At 61.0% G+C, this 15,324-nt stretch overlaps 1 protein-coding gene across 2 annotated transcripts; it reads right to left on the reverse strand.

Moving 5' to 3' along the window:
* Positions 1-2,185: 2,185 nt before the first annotated feature.
* LOC102110216 (glycine receptor subunit alpha-4) lies at positions 2,186-13,626 on the reverse strand. 2 transcript variants are annotated; one of them, XM_014256444.2, is made up of 10 exons: positions 13,499-13,626; positions 10,871-11,004; positions 10,471-10,538; positions 8,824-9,047; positions 8,614-8,696; positions 8,290-8,430; positions 7,992-8,206; positions 7,589-7,738; positions 6,654-6,758; positions 2,186-4,270 (listed from the first exon to the last, which is right to left on the reverse strand). In XM_014256444.2, exons 1-10 carry the CDS (start codon positions 13,579-13,581, stop codon positions 3,983-3,985), a joined length of 1,491 nt encoding a protein of 496 aa, XP_014111919.2. In that variant the 5' UTR covers positions 13,582-13,626; the 3' UTR covers positions 2,186-3,982. The 2 variants fall into 2 exon arrangements, with proteins under 2 accessions (XP_014111919.2, XP_005527485.2); XM_005527428.2 differs by lacking the exon at positions 6,654-6,758.
* Positions 13,627-15,324: the final 1,698 nt, after the last annotated feature.

Here is a 15,324-nt window from a genome sequence, read left to right on the forward strand (position 1 = left end):
GCAATGTGCAAAGGTTTCTCAGAGCTGTCAGCTGTTCCCGTGCCATTGTGCTGCCCTGGCCTTGTTGGGGTCAGTGTGAGACAGGCTGTCCTGCAGGCATCACTTTGTCTGCACAGGATGCTTTGCTGAATCTCTGGCAGTTGGAGTTGCCCCGCAGGAGCTCCATGGATGTGGGCAGAGGCCCTGGTGAGGGAGAGGGGGAAGAAGGGAAGGTTTGACACCCTGATGCTGCCAGGGACAGCAGCAGAGCTCAGTGCCAGCAGGGTCAGGCCCTCTGTGGTTGGTGGGACAGGGGCCTGGCTGGCATGTCACTGCAGTGCCCAGCCAAGGGCACATTTCCTTGGCCCCACACGGGCCCCCCAAAGGACCCTTGGGGCTGGCAAGGGGCCCTGCTGCCCCCAACCTGTGTGTGCTCCTGGCCCTGGGCATGCTGCAAGCAGGAGTTGGGAAGCTGCCAGTGCTGATGATGCTTATTTTGCTGTCTGGGAGTTCCATTAACCTGGTGTTAATTTCATTAACTTCCTTTTAAACCAGCAATTAGCTTGGCCATGGCTGTTGGTCCTGTGCCCACAGCTGCTGTCTGTGGTGACTGGGATGCACCCGCCAATGCACAGCCTTGAACAGGGAATGCAAAACTGATTCTGTCCAAAGACTGTGGGCTTTGCTGGGGGGCTGGGCCACCTGGACTCGTCCCTGGCCATGCTGTGAGAGGACATGGGGATCAGCACCCCTACCCCAAGATGTGAGGGACTCACTGGAGCTTTGTGCTGGAGGTCAGTGGCAGCCCTGCAGCTGTGAGGGTGTCCCAGCGACTCCCAGTTCAAACTGGGCTGCTGGGAGGACCAAGGGCAGGACCTGAGTGCTTCTCCTGACTCTGAAACTGCCCTCAGAGACACCACAAGTACTTGCAGAGCCATGGGGCAGTGCTGCTCTTACGCCTTTTCAAGTGCGATGCCAAAATGAGCTCCCCCACCTTGCTATGAGCGGTGCCTGGGACCCAGGGGCTTTGGAGGGGTATGTTGGGTTTTTACATTTTTCATTTTTTTCTGGGATGTGCTGGTCCCTGGAGCTGAATGGCTCAAGGCTGACTGCAATGTTTGTTTCCAGACAGACACTGAGTGCTCAGACGTGATGTTCTGACTCCAGAGCAGGGAGTGAAGGGATCGGTACTGGTGTGAAATACCTCACAGCTCTCCCCTTGGCTGCATCCTCTCTGGGTTTGGGGTGGGGACAGCAGCAAGACCCTGGGGAAGCTTCGTTTGTCCCATCTAAAGAACAACCCCAGCACCAAACCAGCGTGGGTGCAGCTTGCTTTCTCTCGTCCCTGCCTCAGCAGGCCCTCGGTGGGGCCGGGCGGGCGATGGGGCTGCGAGGTACCAACAGAGCTGGTCTGTGAAACTTGGCCGGGAGCACAGAGGGAGATTGATGTTTGCTCGGGCCCTCAGCTGCAGGCTCTGCCTGCCCCTGCACCAGCTGGGGACAAAAGCCCCGGCCCCGGGTGGCACTGCAGGGCTGGCGTAAGCCCCCCAGGACAGCTGGCAGCTCTGTAAGGTTGGCGCCTGCCCAGCAAGCCGGAGTGGTGGGGCCGAGGGGCCACGCAGGGAGGTTTGCCCTTGGGATGCTGCACATGCTCGGGTGTCTGAGCTCCACCGCAGAGCTGGAACCCCCCCTGGCCCCACCTCTGCCTCATTCTGGGTCCTGTCCTTTGGCCAGGCCTGGATGGGTGGAAAGGGGCTGGGGTGACTGTGGGGAGCACCCCACAGAGCTGGGTGGGGAGAGAAAGTGATGAGGTTTGGGGCTGAGGGCTTGCAGGGGGCTCCTGCACAGCCCTCCTGGCATCTCCCACGTGGGATTAAATGTGACAGTCATCATTATGTCAGAAAAATCACCCGTGGAGAGGTAATGATATTTATATGGGTTAATGGTGGGTCAGGGCTCCTGTCCCCACAGGGCAGTTGTGCCTTTGTCCCCTCCCCACAGTGTGAGTGGGAGCTGGCTGCAGTGTTCTTGGCAGAGACAAATCCCCGGCACACACCACCGAAAATCCCAGAAAGCTTTATTTGCGTAGGAAGATCAATGCTGTTTAAAAACCCACCACTGCTGGAGGTTGGCGTGGCTGCCCAGTGCCTGTGGGTGCTGCTCAGACACTGGTACCTCCCTGTTTGGCACTGCCTTGGGTGCTGGGGAGCCAAGGGTGCCTGCAAATGGGGCCTCCCCAAAAGCAAGTCTGGCCTGGACACACGGTGGGACCTCATAGGGGACCCCACAGCAGGGGAGGCATGCACAGGGCTGGCAATGGGATGGAGCTGGCTCAGCCTGTCCTTGTGGGTCCTTCAGTCCCCTCCTGGGGTGGCCTGGGGCCAGTTCTCTGTTTGCCCCATCTGTGAGATGGGTGCATGTGGCTGAGCACTCCTTGGGGCTCAGGGGGCTCAGAAGGGCTGGACGATGCTGCCAGTCAGTCCTGCGAGGAAGAGGGTGATGAGTGGTGCCTGAGGAGCCAGGCCAGGGATCACAGCAGGGGTTTCTGCCTGGGTCTGGTTTCAGAAGACAGCGCTGGCCTCCTGCCCGTGTCCCTCTCCTGCCCTGCAGGGTCCATTCTGCCATGGCAGGTGGGTCACCGGAGCACTCACTGTGCCATGGGGGCACCACAGCCTCCAAGGAAAGGGGTGAATCCTGTTTCCATCCTGCCCTGTCTGGAAGACTCTGGGCCCTCTCTTGCACCCATGCCCATGGGGCCGGCTGGGCTGCAACCTCCTCCAGGCTGACTGTGGGCAGAGGGAAAGGAGAGCATCACCACACTCCTCTCTGGAGGACTTAAACATCACCTGTTGCTTTTATTTCCTGCAAAGCATGGAGGGTATCCAGGTCTGGAGGGCTGGAAGTCTTGCTGATCTTGTCCTTTTGGGGTCCCAGTTGCTCTCCTCTGCAGTGGAGGAGTATTAGGGATGAACTTGCCCAGGGGATGCTGGTTGCTGGACTGGGGAATGGGGCGATTTTCATCTCCATCTCTCTTCTGTCACCATGGTGCTGCAGGAATGCAGCAGTCTCGGGATGCCCCACTCACTCTGCTCCTCCAAAAGGATTGGCCAAGCTTTCCCCACTACTTTCATCCCAAAAAGCCTCCCTTGGAATATGGGCTGTGGGCCCTACCTTGCTGATAACGTAGTGCCATCTCCCCAGTGCCAAGCGACTCCCATCTGCAACTGCGGTGGCCATCTGTGGCCCTTCAGTAGGACTGAGTTTGCCTGCTGCCTGCCTCAGGGCTGGCGTTTCCTTGGAGCCAGCAGAGCCTCCTGCCCACTGTCCCTGTCAGTCCTGCCTGCAGCCCTGGGCATCACAGACAGTTCTGAGCTCTGCAGGGAGGGCAGCATCCCCGACCTGCTGCTTTGCTGGGTGTTGGAGCTGGGTGGGGCTGGAGGGGCCCTGTCCATTGCTGGGCAGGGGGCTATGGGGCCACAGCCAGCACCCCAAAGAGTCCAGGTGCAGGCAGGAGTGCTGCCTGCTCTTTCCTGGCTGCTGGGGGCCCACAGCTCAGTGACACAGGCTGGAGAAGCAGCAGCCTAAAGTGGTAGGTGTGGAGAGGGGGAGGGTATTTTTCTGGAAGGTGATGTTTTCTGGCTACTGGCTGTGCCAAAGTACCCGGGGGCTCTCCTGGGCTTCCCCCAGCAACACAGCATTCCTGGGGTGTAGCTGTTTCCCTGTGCCCTGACAGCACAGCATCCTGGGGTACCTGGGGGTGACACCATGCAGGAAGCAGGAGGGGTCCATCTCTCCAGCTGACCATGGGGACCTGTGATTGTTGATCCCCCACTTTGTGCTACGGAATCCAGTGGGGCACGGGAGCTGCCACATGTCCAGGCTCCGAGGCTCAGCCCAGCTGTGCCACCGCTCCAGGATAAAGGGAAATGTAGTTCTGGCTGAGCTTGTGGCACCTGGGCACACTGTGGGGATCACACCAAGAGGCAGTCATGCTTTTCCAGCCTCAGGGCACCGAGTGGATGTCCTCTGAGCGCAGCACTTTGTAAACGACCCAGTAGAAGATATTGAAGACCAGGAAGGTGAAGGGGAAGACGGCTCGGGAGATGGTGTCGATCCGCTTGGCCCGGTCGATGTAGCGCCTGCGGAGGCTCTCCCCTTCCCGCAGCACGGCGCTGGCTGGCGGGGGGCTGTACACGCCAGGGCCCTCCCCAGCCCCCTCCTTGGGCTGCAGGCAGGGGCCCAGCCCGTAGCCTCGCAGGTAGAAGCGGCTCTCGCGGCTCAGCTCTTCCTCCTGGCGAAGGGAAAGGCCGTCAGCCAGGGCACCTGTGGGTGCTGGCGCTGCAGGGCTGAGGCTGCACGTCCTGCACACCCTGTGGTGCTGGGTGACGAGGGTCTGTGCGAGGCTGGGCGCTCTGTCAGACACCCCCAGCCACGCAGGGGGCCGGCAGTGCTGTGCACAGGGTACGGGCTGAGCACTGAGCCCCTGCCTTCTCATCCAGCATGTGTTTCAGGGTGCATCCAAAGGCGACCCGACCCTGGCAGCCCTGCACATGCCCCCAGCTTCCTCCCAGCTCCAGCTCTGGGGCTTGGGAAGCCTGACTCTGGCAGCCAGAGGGATGGGAGGTGAACTGGTGGAAGGGGGCACATAGGGGGTGCAGGGTGTATTTGGTGCAGGGAGCTGAGGTGTGCAGGCACTGCTGTGACTGCTGTGTTTGCTGTGGGGTGGAAGTGTGACTGTGATGGTGAATGGGAGGGGATGGGCAGGTTGCTGGGGCTGAGCAGGGCAGGGATGCAGGAACCTGGCTACACCAGGGCTTGCAGGGCACCCCAGTCTCTCCAAGAACCCATGCTCTCATTTCTCCTCATGTCTGCTTGGCAGAGACTGCCTGGTGCAGCAGAGGAGGGAGGCTGAGAGAGCTGGATTCCTTGCTGGTCTCTCTGCCTTTGCTCACCCTCTCTCCCCTTGCTGGCAGAGGGCTGCAGAGAGGGCAATGTGCCCATGGAATCGCATGTTCACGATCAAGGCTGCAAAACTGCCGTGAGAGTCTCTGGCCGCAGCCCACTGCCATTGTTCAGGGCACGGATTGGGTGCCTCAGGGGCTGGCCAGCAGTGCCTGCACTCCTCCCCATCAACAGCTGTGCACGGTTTGCCACTTGCCTTGTCCTGCTCTTTTAGCCTTGGTGAGGGTTATGTGCGCAAAGATTTGATGAGGGATGGGCATGTGCAAGCACAGGCTGCACATCTGGCTTTTTGCTGAGCCCCTGGACTCATTTGGTCTCTGTGGCTCAGCTCAGCTCCCCTCTGCCTTTGCTGGTGCTGTATCTGGCTGTGGTGTGTCCCTTCTTCCAAGGCCTGCTGCAGGTCAGTGCCTCACTTTGTGTCTGGGTGCTGTTTTGGATCCCAAACACCATCTCTGGCCAGCACTGCCCTCCAGGACACAGAGGCTGCTTGCTGAGCTCAGCCCCTGCAGGCGCTTGGCTGGCACAGGGGCTCTCATGCAGAGAGTTTTTACTCTGGCATCTTTATTTAACTCAGCAATCCACAGGCTAAGCAAGATTTTACAGTGGGAAGAGCAGCAGTAGCTCAGATTGCTGAGGTTAGTTGTCGTTTGCAGTACAGTTTTATTTCCCTGCCTCAGGCTGAGTGCCTGCAGCCAGTCTGGGCAGGGGGAGCTGGGGTGCTCTGTGTGCCCTGGGGACCAGCAGCTGCTCCCCCAGCTTGGGGAGCCAGCAGGCCTAGCCTGCTCCTGAGCCTGGTTTTGGATGGTCTGTGGGAGGGATTTACCCTCAGGCTGTGGAACCCAGGCTTTGCTTTCCCAGGCACAAGAGCTGCGTGTAGCAGGGCTCTGCTCCCACCTCTGACTGAGCAGCACCCTGGGGTGTTCCTGCTGCATCTAGTGCTGTGCCAGCAGCACCCTGGGGTGGCTCTGCAGCCTCCACCTCAGGGCAGCTGCACTTTGGTCTGTTCTAAGCCAGCAGATGGTCCTTGGGTTGGACAGAGCCTCCCGCTCCCTGCCCAGGCTGGGTGGGTGTTGATCTCCAGGAGTCATCTGTGAAAGGCAGGGTGCAAAGATGCCTCTCCTGGCATCCAAGGGCTGATGATGGTGTAGAGGTGAGGGTGACCAGGCCTGATCTCCTCTTTGGAGATGTGGTTGACCCCCTGCATCTCCCCATATCCTGGGAGCTTGCCCTGCCCCACACTTCTTCTCCCTATGCCTCAAGCTGCAAAGTGCCTGTGTGCCCTGAGCAGCTGCCTGTGCTGGAGTGGCTGCAGGCAGCCAGGAGTGCCTGGAACCTGCCCGCAGGGAGGCAGAGCCCTCACCCTGCCAGAGGTGTGGGCATGGCTGGGGAGCTGGGCAGCAGCCCAGGAGCAGCCATCAGCCAGCCTCAGCAAAAGGGACTATGCCGGTGCTGCTTTACAGAAGGGGAACCCAAGACATGGAGTGGGGGTGTCTACGGGGAAATCTGCTCCGTTCCCATCCCTCTCTCAAAACTTTTGAGCCCAGGAACTGGCAGCTGCATCCTATGGGCACATACTCTTTGCAAATCACTGGCCTGCTTCTTCCACAGGCCCTTGCTGATCCCCAGGGCTGGCTCCTGGGGGCTCCTTTTGGGGAGGGGAGGGTGAGGCTGGCTGGGGAAGCACGGGGGGCTGCCGGAGGGTCGTGCTTTACCCGGGAGCTGGAGAGCTGCGAGAGCGTCGCGTAGGTGTGCTCGCTGCTGTGCCGGCTGCTCAGCTGCCGCAGGGACTCCAGGCTGGCCGTGCCGCTGCTCAGGCCCTTTTGGCATCCAGCAGTGTGCACCAAACAGAAACAGGACAGCGGGTGACCGAGGGCTCTACCCCGCTCCCGGGGCAGCGGCTCTGGGTGCCACGATGGGGATGGTGGGGAGTCGGGGGCTCTGGGGGGGGGAAAAAGCCCCCACAGTGTGCCCTGGCAATGGGACCTGTCTTCAGCACATGCTGAAGGGATTTAGTTGCATGGGACTCTGTGAGCCTGTGTGGTGTGTGTGTGTGTGTACTCATGTCTTCTGTGGAGATCTGCTGCCTCACAGAGTGTTTATGGCAAGAAAATGAGTGTGGGGCAGCCACATGCCTACCCCAAGCTTCTTGCAGGCCTGATGCCTGTGTTGATGGGCTGACAGAGGGGAGGACTATTGCCATGAGTGAGGGATCCTGTCTCTCCAGATGGTGCAGTGCTCCCTTCTGCAGCCCAGACCTATCCCTGGGTGCCACCAGGTCCCTGACACAGCAGTGAGTCCCTGTCACCACTATGGCACAGCAAGGAGCCCAGGTTTGGAGCTGCAGCTAAGGGGAAAGGCTGTTTTTTCCCCCCATCCTCACTGTTTATTTTTCTGCATTTTTAGAGGAAGCAGAGCCTGAGGATGTCCCAGCAGCAGAAGGACAGCACCCTAAGCAGGGTCTGAAGCACCCATGGGTGCTGTGCACTGTGCTGCAGTGCCTGTGGGTCCCCGGGGTGCTGGAGGAGCCATCTGGGGCAAGGGAACACAGCCCTGCCCTGGGGGCTGCTGAGAAACTGTCCCTGCAGCCCTGGGGTGTCCCCTCAGGGGCTGAGGATGAGCAGATGTCATGAGAGAGGGGGGGACTCACCATCCTCTGCCGTCGCTGGCGGCGGCGCAGGCGCATGAACTCCTTATGCTGGCGGGAGACAAAGTTGACGGCTGCGTACTCCAGCAAGGCAGCGAAGACGAAGAGCAGGCACACGGCCATCCAGATGTCAATGGCCTTCACATAGGACACCTGCCGGGGTGAGAGGGGGCTCAGGGACCCACTGCCCCCCACTTTGTTCATCCCCCCCCACTGCCAGCTTCGTCCCCCTGCCAAGAAGCGTGGGAGCCCTCTCAGCCTGGGCACACGGGCCAGGGCAGCGTTTCCCCTCAGCACATGTGGTGCCCCAGCTGATGAGGCTCCAAAACCAAGCCATTCCCAGGGAAAGGCTACCCCTGCCCCTAGGGCAAGGCGGGGGGCTGCAGCGGGGGAACCCAGCACTGACCTTGGGCAGGGAGGCCCGGGAGCCGGCGCTCTGCGTGGTCATGGTGAGCACCGTGGTGATGCCCAGGCCCACCCGGGCTGGTGCCGCATCCATGTTGATCCAGAAGGAGACCCAGGAGAGGATGACAATGAGCAGGCTGGGGATGTACATCTGGATCAGGTAGTAACCCATCTGCCTCTCCAGGTGGAACTTTACCTCAATGCAGGTGAACTTGCCTGTAGGGAAAGATGGCCCCAGTGGGTGAGAGGGACCCCTGGGTCATGGCGAGGGGATGGCAGCAGGTCCCTGGGGTGCTCACCTGTGTTGTAGTACTTGGTGCAATAGCCCAGGTCCTTCTCATCCCTGAGGATGAACTGTGGGAGTGTCAAGCCCTCTGCCACCTGCACAGCCTCCTGCTCCTCCAGCCACTCGAAGATGAGGTCGTTCATAGTGTAGCCAACTGGAGGGGATGTAGGGAGCCATGGGATGGGGACATGTACGCTGTTCAACCCCACCCTGAACTTTGTCCTGCTTCTGTCCCTCAGAAAAAGTGAGCTGGCAGCTTTTGGGATGGCATGGAATGGGAGGGGATGGGATAGGAAGAGGGAAATGAAGCACAGCTTGAACCCCCTGAGGTACTCACAACTCTCCAGCTGCATGGTGCATGTCTGGATGTCCATGGGGAAGTTCTTGAGGTCCATGGGGCAGGACAGGATCAGTGTCAGCCTGGAGGAGGCAGAGGAAAGGAGGGAGTTGTTGGAGCTGGGGCAGACAGTGGGGAACAGTTGCCACATGGAAGGCAAGAGAGCTTTGCCTCCCCACTCAGGCACTGCACCAGAGGGGAAGATTCTACCTAATGCTGTAGAGCACATTGCCATTCTTGAAGATGCGCAGGAGCTTGTTGTCGGTGGTGACCTCATGGAAATTGGCCCCTTTCTCATTGGCAAAGAACAAGTCTGGCTTCCAGATGGAGTCGAGCATGGAGGGGTCGAGGTCGAGGGAGTCATCGGGGTACTCCCGGTAAGCCAGGCGGGGGTCGTTCCACTGCTGCCGCAGGAACACGTTCACCCGGTAGTCCTGGGACAGAGGGCACCACGTCAGCTGCGGGCACCCCGTGGTGCCTGGGGAGGAGGAGGAGGAGGAGGGATGGAGGAGGTGGAAGGGGCTGCGTCCCCTGAGGCTCAGCCCTGCTGTTGCTGCGTGCCTGACACTAATAAAGCGTGGAGCAGGGGCAGCTCAGGAGCCTTCCCATGCTGTTGGCAGCCAGGGGAAATTAAAAAGCCAAGGCCACAGCAGCTGAGAGGAGAAGGAGGAGGAAGACCAGTAACTGCTGCCTGCAGCATTCTGCACAATGCTCTGTGGGCCTCTTGATAGTATTAAGGCTTTTGCAGAAGCACAAATAGGACATTTTAGCCCTGGGACTTTCTCTGAGGTGTTCCTCAAGCACCCAAGGAGGTTCAGGATGGTGGGGGACTGCATCCAGCTGCCCCACTGTAATCCTTTTGGGGGGGAGTGTCTTTCTTCCAGCTCAGGCACAGGGAATGTGACCCACACAGCCAAGCTTGTGTTAGCTGACCCCAGAAAAGCCACAGCCGTGTCCCCACCGTGGTGCCAGGATGGCTCAGAGAAGGGGTCACAGGAGCCCCTGTAAGCACAGCCATGGGCACTGGGACCCACATGCTCTCCTGCAAAGCTGCTGCGAGGAGAGGAGAGGAGAGGAGAGGAGAGGAGAGAGGAGAGGAGAGGAGAGGAGAGGAGAGGAGAGGAGAGGAGAGGAGAGGAGAGGAGAGGAGAGGAGAGGAGAGGAGAGGAGAGGAGAGGAGAGGAGAGGAGAGGAGAGGAGAGGAGAGGAGAGGAGAGGAGAGGAGAGGAGAGGAGAGGAGAGGAGAGGAGAGGAGAGGAGAGGAGAGGAGAGGAGAGGAGGAGAGGAGAGGAGAGGAGAGGAGAGGAGAGGAGAGGAGAGGAGAGGAGAGGAGAGGAGAGGAGAGGAGAGGAGAGGAGAGGAGAGGAGAGGAGAGGAGAGGAGAGGAGAGGAGAGGAGAGGAGAGGAGAGGAGAGGAGAGGAGAGGAGGAGAGGAGAGGAGAGGAGAGGAGAGGAGAGGAGAGGAGAGGAGAGGAGGAGGAGAGGAGAGGAGAGGAGAGGAGGAGAGGAGAGGAGAGGAGAGGAGAGGAGAGGAGAGGAGAGGAGAGGAGAGGAGAGGAGAGGAGAGGAGAGGAGAGGAGAGGAGGAGGAGAGGAGAGGAGAGGAGAGGAGAGGAGAGGAGAGGAGAGGAGAGGAGAGGAGAGGAGAGGAGAGGGAGAGGAGAGGAGAGGAGAGGAGAGGAGAGGAGAGGAGAGGAGAGGAGAGGAGGAGAGGAGAGGAGAGGAGAGGAGAGGAGAGGAGAGGAGAGGAGAGGAGAGGAGAGGAGAGGAGGGGAGGGGAGGGGAGGGGAGAGGAGAGGAGAGGAGAGGAGAGGAGAGGAGAGGAGAGGAGAGGCCGCCACGCCAGCAAAACCCTCACCATGGTGGTCTCGGTGACGGAGCCAAAGCTGTTGATGAAGATGTTGCACGTCACGTTGACAGGTGGTCCTGGAAAACAGCGTGAAGCCTCCTCTTGCCGCCGGCTGCCGAGACACGTGCGCTCCGCGGGCACACGCGGGGACACCGGCTCCGGCAGGCGCACACAGGCGTCCCCTGCCTGTCCCCGGGGTGTGGGTGAGCCCCAGCACACCCTGCAGGCACTGCAGCCGCCCGTGCTGTCAGGCACAGTGAGTACACAGTGCTGGCAGGAGTGGCCGGGACACCGGGGAGGGTGTTGGGACACGGGGATGTGAGTCAGGGTTCTGCCCCAAAGCCCCCGGGTTTGGGCAGCCAGAAGCATGGATCTGCCAGGTTTGGAACCCTCACACCTTCTCTCTTACCTTTGAAGTTGGGTCGAATGCGGGCGTCGTACCCTGAGGTTCGTCCCATAAGCTTGTCCAGGAAATCAGAGGGTGACATGGGCTGGGGTGAGCTTCGGGACCCAGCTTTAATCTCCTCCCGCCCTGAGACCAGCCTGTGGGGCAGAGGAGGCAGGTCAGCTGCTGCCTGCTGGCACCAGGAGTCTGCAGGCCCATTTTGGCACCCTGTGGGGACACTTGGCTGCCAGGGCAGGCGGCTGTGCCCGTGCTGCAGCCACTCCAGTTCCCAGTCAGCATGTTGGAGGGATCCCTTCCTTCTGCTGCGATCCTGGTGGCTTTCCCCCTCACCTGAGTGTCACATGTCCACATTTTGCCCGTCCCTGCTCCACCACGTCCCTTGGCATGGGACTGGGTGCCAGTGCCTCTTGGCTCCAGGGCTGTGGTGAAGACAGGGCACAACCAGTGCTGGAGGGGGAAAGCAGGGAGGCTCCTCGGTTTCCACCTGCATCTCTGGCTTGAGTTACTGAGCAAACAATCACACATTGCCTGTCATGGACTCATGGCTTGGGGGACACAATGACCCTGCCTGAGTGAGGAGGTGTCCAGAGCACAGCTGGGTTCTGACACCTTGCCAGGGGCCAAGGAGATGTGGCAGGAGAGGAGCAGCAAAGCCCACCTCCATACTAGCCATGGTGATGAGCTCTCCCACACAGCGCTCCGAATGATGATGGAGATTTATTTAAACTGACTCTGGAGGGGATATTTTTGTGAATGCATCTTAGCCTGCCAGCTTCTCTCTTCCTGTCAGTCTATAATGATAATTTCAAGGAACAATGCGAGAGATGTTCACTCACCACATTGCCAGGCATGTGGCTGTGATGGAGAGGAATTAGCCAGAGATCTCTGGGCACAAAAGAAGCTTTGAGCATGCTGCTGGTGCTGCTGCATGCTGCCTTATAACTCCACCAGATCTATGCCCAGGTGGATCCCACTCCTCCTTGGTGCTACAACCCCATCACTACAAGAAGAGGGCTGGGAGCCCTGTGGTCCTTCCTCCTACCTCTTTTCAAAGGGGTGAAATTCATCCTAGAGGGGTTTATGTGCACCCTTACGAGCTAGAAATGGTCACAACCAAAATATTCCAGTGGGGAAGGTTTTCCTTTAATTGGAGAAGGGCAGCAGAGAATACCTGAGATTCATCCTAATCAAGAGCAAAAGGCTGGGAGAAATTCCCTGCCAGGAGCTGCACGAGCATGGTGTGGTGCCTTTGGGAGGAGGGCTGCAAGAGGCCAGGCTAACGAGGAGTTAAGTGAGGCTTCTGCCTACCACACAGCTATGAACCATGTCCTCCTCAGCAGGAGAGGACAGTGAGGGTTCTCCCCTGGAGCACGTGGGAGGGAGGCTCCCGGGTTCCCTTGGCAGGTAGCTCCTTGAAGAGGCTCAGATGACTGCCTGAGCCACAGCGGATCTGCAGCTCAAACCTGCGTGGGGGATGCCAAAATGCCCAGAGTGCAGCCACTTCCCACGGCATCCCTGGCAGGGCCATGCTGGGACGAAGCTCTTGGGCACAGCCCCTGCCTGCAGCTCCCCACTGGAGGCACTGCCTGCCCTGGGGCCTCTGCCCCACCCTGGGCTGGCCACCGCAGGGCCCTGGAACTCAGCACCTCTGTGGAGCGAGTGGACGGCAGGGCTGGAAAATGCTGATGTCTGCCTAAAAACGCTGCCCTGAGACAAGCAGATTCTGCACGTGAAGCAATTCTATTTTACCCATCCTTGCCTTAAATGTTGCAAATTCCCCCCATGCTGCTCCAGCCATACTGAGTGGTGGGAAGGGGACCGGGATCAGGCTCAGCCCAGGAGTCCCGCAGCCCTCAACCCCTCCCTTCCTGACCCACTCTCCTTTGCATCCCACCTTGTCCCATATAACATCCGAGGTGGGCAGAGATGGAAAAAGGGACTTGGGGGACTTTAGATTTTCCACCCAAGTGGGACAAGGGTTGTTCCTGTACCCATGGGACCTGGGGCACCCCCCCCCCCCCCACTGTCCCGAGTGACCTAGGGTCTGGGCCAGGGACTGTCCTGAGCTCTCCTCCCCCCAAACACCATGAGCCAAAAGGATCTGGACGTCTCAGGGGCTTTGCAGCACCAGAGAAGGAGCTGTCTGGGAAATCACCTGGCCCAGCTCTCCCTTTCTCCCGCCGTGGTGGCAATACTCTCCCGCTGGCCCGGGGCCAGGGGAACCCTCAGGAGCTGCTGGGGACAGGCAGGGTCTGGCTGGGCGCAGCGGGGGACTGGAGGGGAAAGGTCTGCTGGGTCCCTTGGAGCGCTGGGTCAGGGTCCTGGGGAATGGAGAGCGAGGCCAGATTTGCGGGAGATCCAGATAGGAGCTGGGAGCGTTCTGTCTGGAGCATCAGGCCCCGGAGACAGGTCCGGATCGGGGGTCGGGATAAGGGTTCCGGGGCTCGTCCGGGTCTGAAAGGGGATGCCCAGGTCCCGCAGGAGAGCTCTGTCTCCGAGAGGGGGTGATACCCGGGGGCCGGAGGGGAATCGCGGCTCCCGGGGGATGGGGTCCGGGTGCCGGGGGAGCGGCTCGGAGAGCAGCGGTCCCGCAGCCCCGCGCAGCACCGAGCACCCGCGCCGTGCGCTCACCTGAGCGGGCCGCGCCGGGGCAGGAGGCAGCCGAGGAGGAGGAGGAGGAGGAAGGCGAGGGCACCGGCCCGGAGCGCGCCCATCCCGCCGCAGCCAGCCGCCCCGCCGCCCCGGGCGCACGGGCATGACCCGGCCGGCGGCGGCGGCGTCCCCGCTCCCGCTCTCGCCGCACCGGGGCCGCCGCCGCTGCCGCCGCCCCCCGCCCGGTCCCGCTCCTCATAGTCCGGGCGCCCGCCGCGGGGTGGGCGCCGGCCGGCTGCGGGCCCCGGGGGCCGGGCGGGGCTTTGCCCGCCGCGGGGGGCAGGAGGCGGGCACGGCAGTGGGGGGCTCCCGTGCCCGCCTCCTCCCCGTCCCCTCGGGGCCCTCTGCCGCCCAGCCCGGGCTGTCCCGGAGCCCGCGTCCCCCGTGGGGGCTCCTCGGAGCGGGGACGGAGCGACCCCCGCGGGGTTTGGGAGGGTCCCGGGGCGCACCGAGGTCGGGGCCGGCGGGGTCTCGGGATGCGCCGGGGCTGAGGAATGTGGCAGCGCTGATGGCTGCGCAAGGGATGCTCGGAGGACGGGAACAGTACCGGGATCAGAGGACGTGCGGGGCTGAGGGATGTGCGGGGATCGAGGGCTGTGCGGGGGCTGAGGGATGTCCCAGAGGAACTGCCCGTCGGATGGGGGGGAGCGGCTGGGGAAAACAGGGCTCCTAAATCCTTCTGGCTGGCCTTGGGGCCGCAGCTCAGCTCCCTCCTGCTGGGGGGGGACTCCTGCGCTTGCGTTTCCCAGAGGCTCAGCGGATGGACGAGACTGTCCTGGGTGAGCTCCCCGGAGAACACAAGATGGACAGTCGTGTCTGCGCGATGCGGGAGCTGCAGCGGCTGCCAGGGAGAGGGAAACCAAGGCACAGGGAGGGGAGCTGCCTGTTAACCAGAGGCAGGGCTGGGACTCGGGCTGCTCGGCCGCCTTTGCCCTGTCCCCTGAGGCCACCCGGCCAAGCCGCAGAGTCGCCTCTGGTCCAAGGCAATCTATGATTAATTTGCAAGGAAGTAAATAGTATTTAAAAAAGATAAAAGTGAAGAATAAATGATTCCTGGCAGATATGTCAGTCAGGTTTCTGTTCACTCTAGTGTGGCTGGCTCATCTCATTTATTTGTATTAATTGCAGTCTGGTAATGGCTGGGAGCTGCTGTACAAAGCCATTGCCACAGGGGTCCACAGAGGAGGATCTCAGAGGAGAAGGAGAGCACGGTGCCCCCTGTGCCTGCTCTCCCCAGGGCGAGTGCAGGACTTGGAGAGGTCCCCACTGGATCTGCTGCAGTGTGAGCGAGGGCTGGCTGTGTGAGGCTGAGCCCAGGGTGCCTGGCCCAGCAGGGCAGAGGGGGCTGCAGGCGGTGGCCAGCGGGCACTTGGCTTGAGGCAGCGTGCAGGAGTCCTCATCCCCACTCATCGGCTCTCCCAGCACCAGGAGCTGGGCCAAGTCTCCTCTGATTACCGTTGCCATTAATGTTTACGGTGCCACGGTGCTGGGAGGCGCAAGGCACAACGCGGAGCCCCAGGGAGCAGAGCAAACGCACGCTGTGTGACAGCTCCTCTTCCTGACACTGTCCGAGCTAAACCGACCTGACACTTCTGGGAGGAGGGGAGCCAGTGCATCCTCTCTGCTCTCTGGGGAAACTGAGGCACTGGCACGGTGTCCCTGCATCAGCTGAGGGGCCTGAGGATGGTCAGAGTGGCTGTGGGGCCAGCATGTCAGGTGGCCACAAGCATGGGAGCTCAAGATAACCAGCTACAAGCCATGAGTGCTGTGGGTGCTGGGACTGAGCTGACGAGTCTCTTGCAGAG

Source organism: Pseudopodoces humilis, chromosome 15 (genome assembly GCF_049639895.1).
Source record: "Pseudopodoces humilis isolate 2021_Gansu_Grassland_sample_001 chromosome 15, ASM4963989v1, whole genome shotgun sequence".
Lineage (NCBI taxonomy): Eukaryota > Metazoa > Chordata > Aves > Passeriformes > Paridae > Pseudopodoces > Pseudopodoces humilis.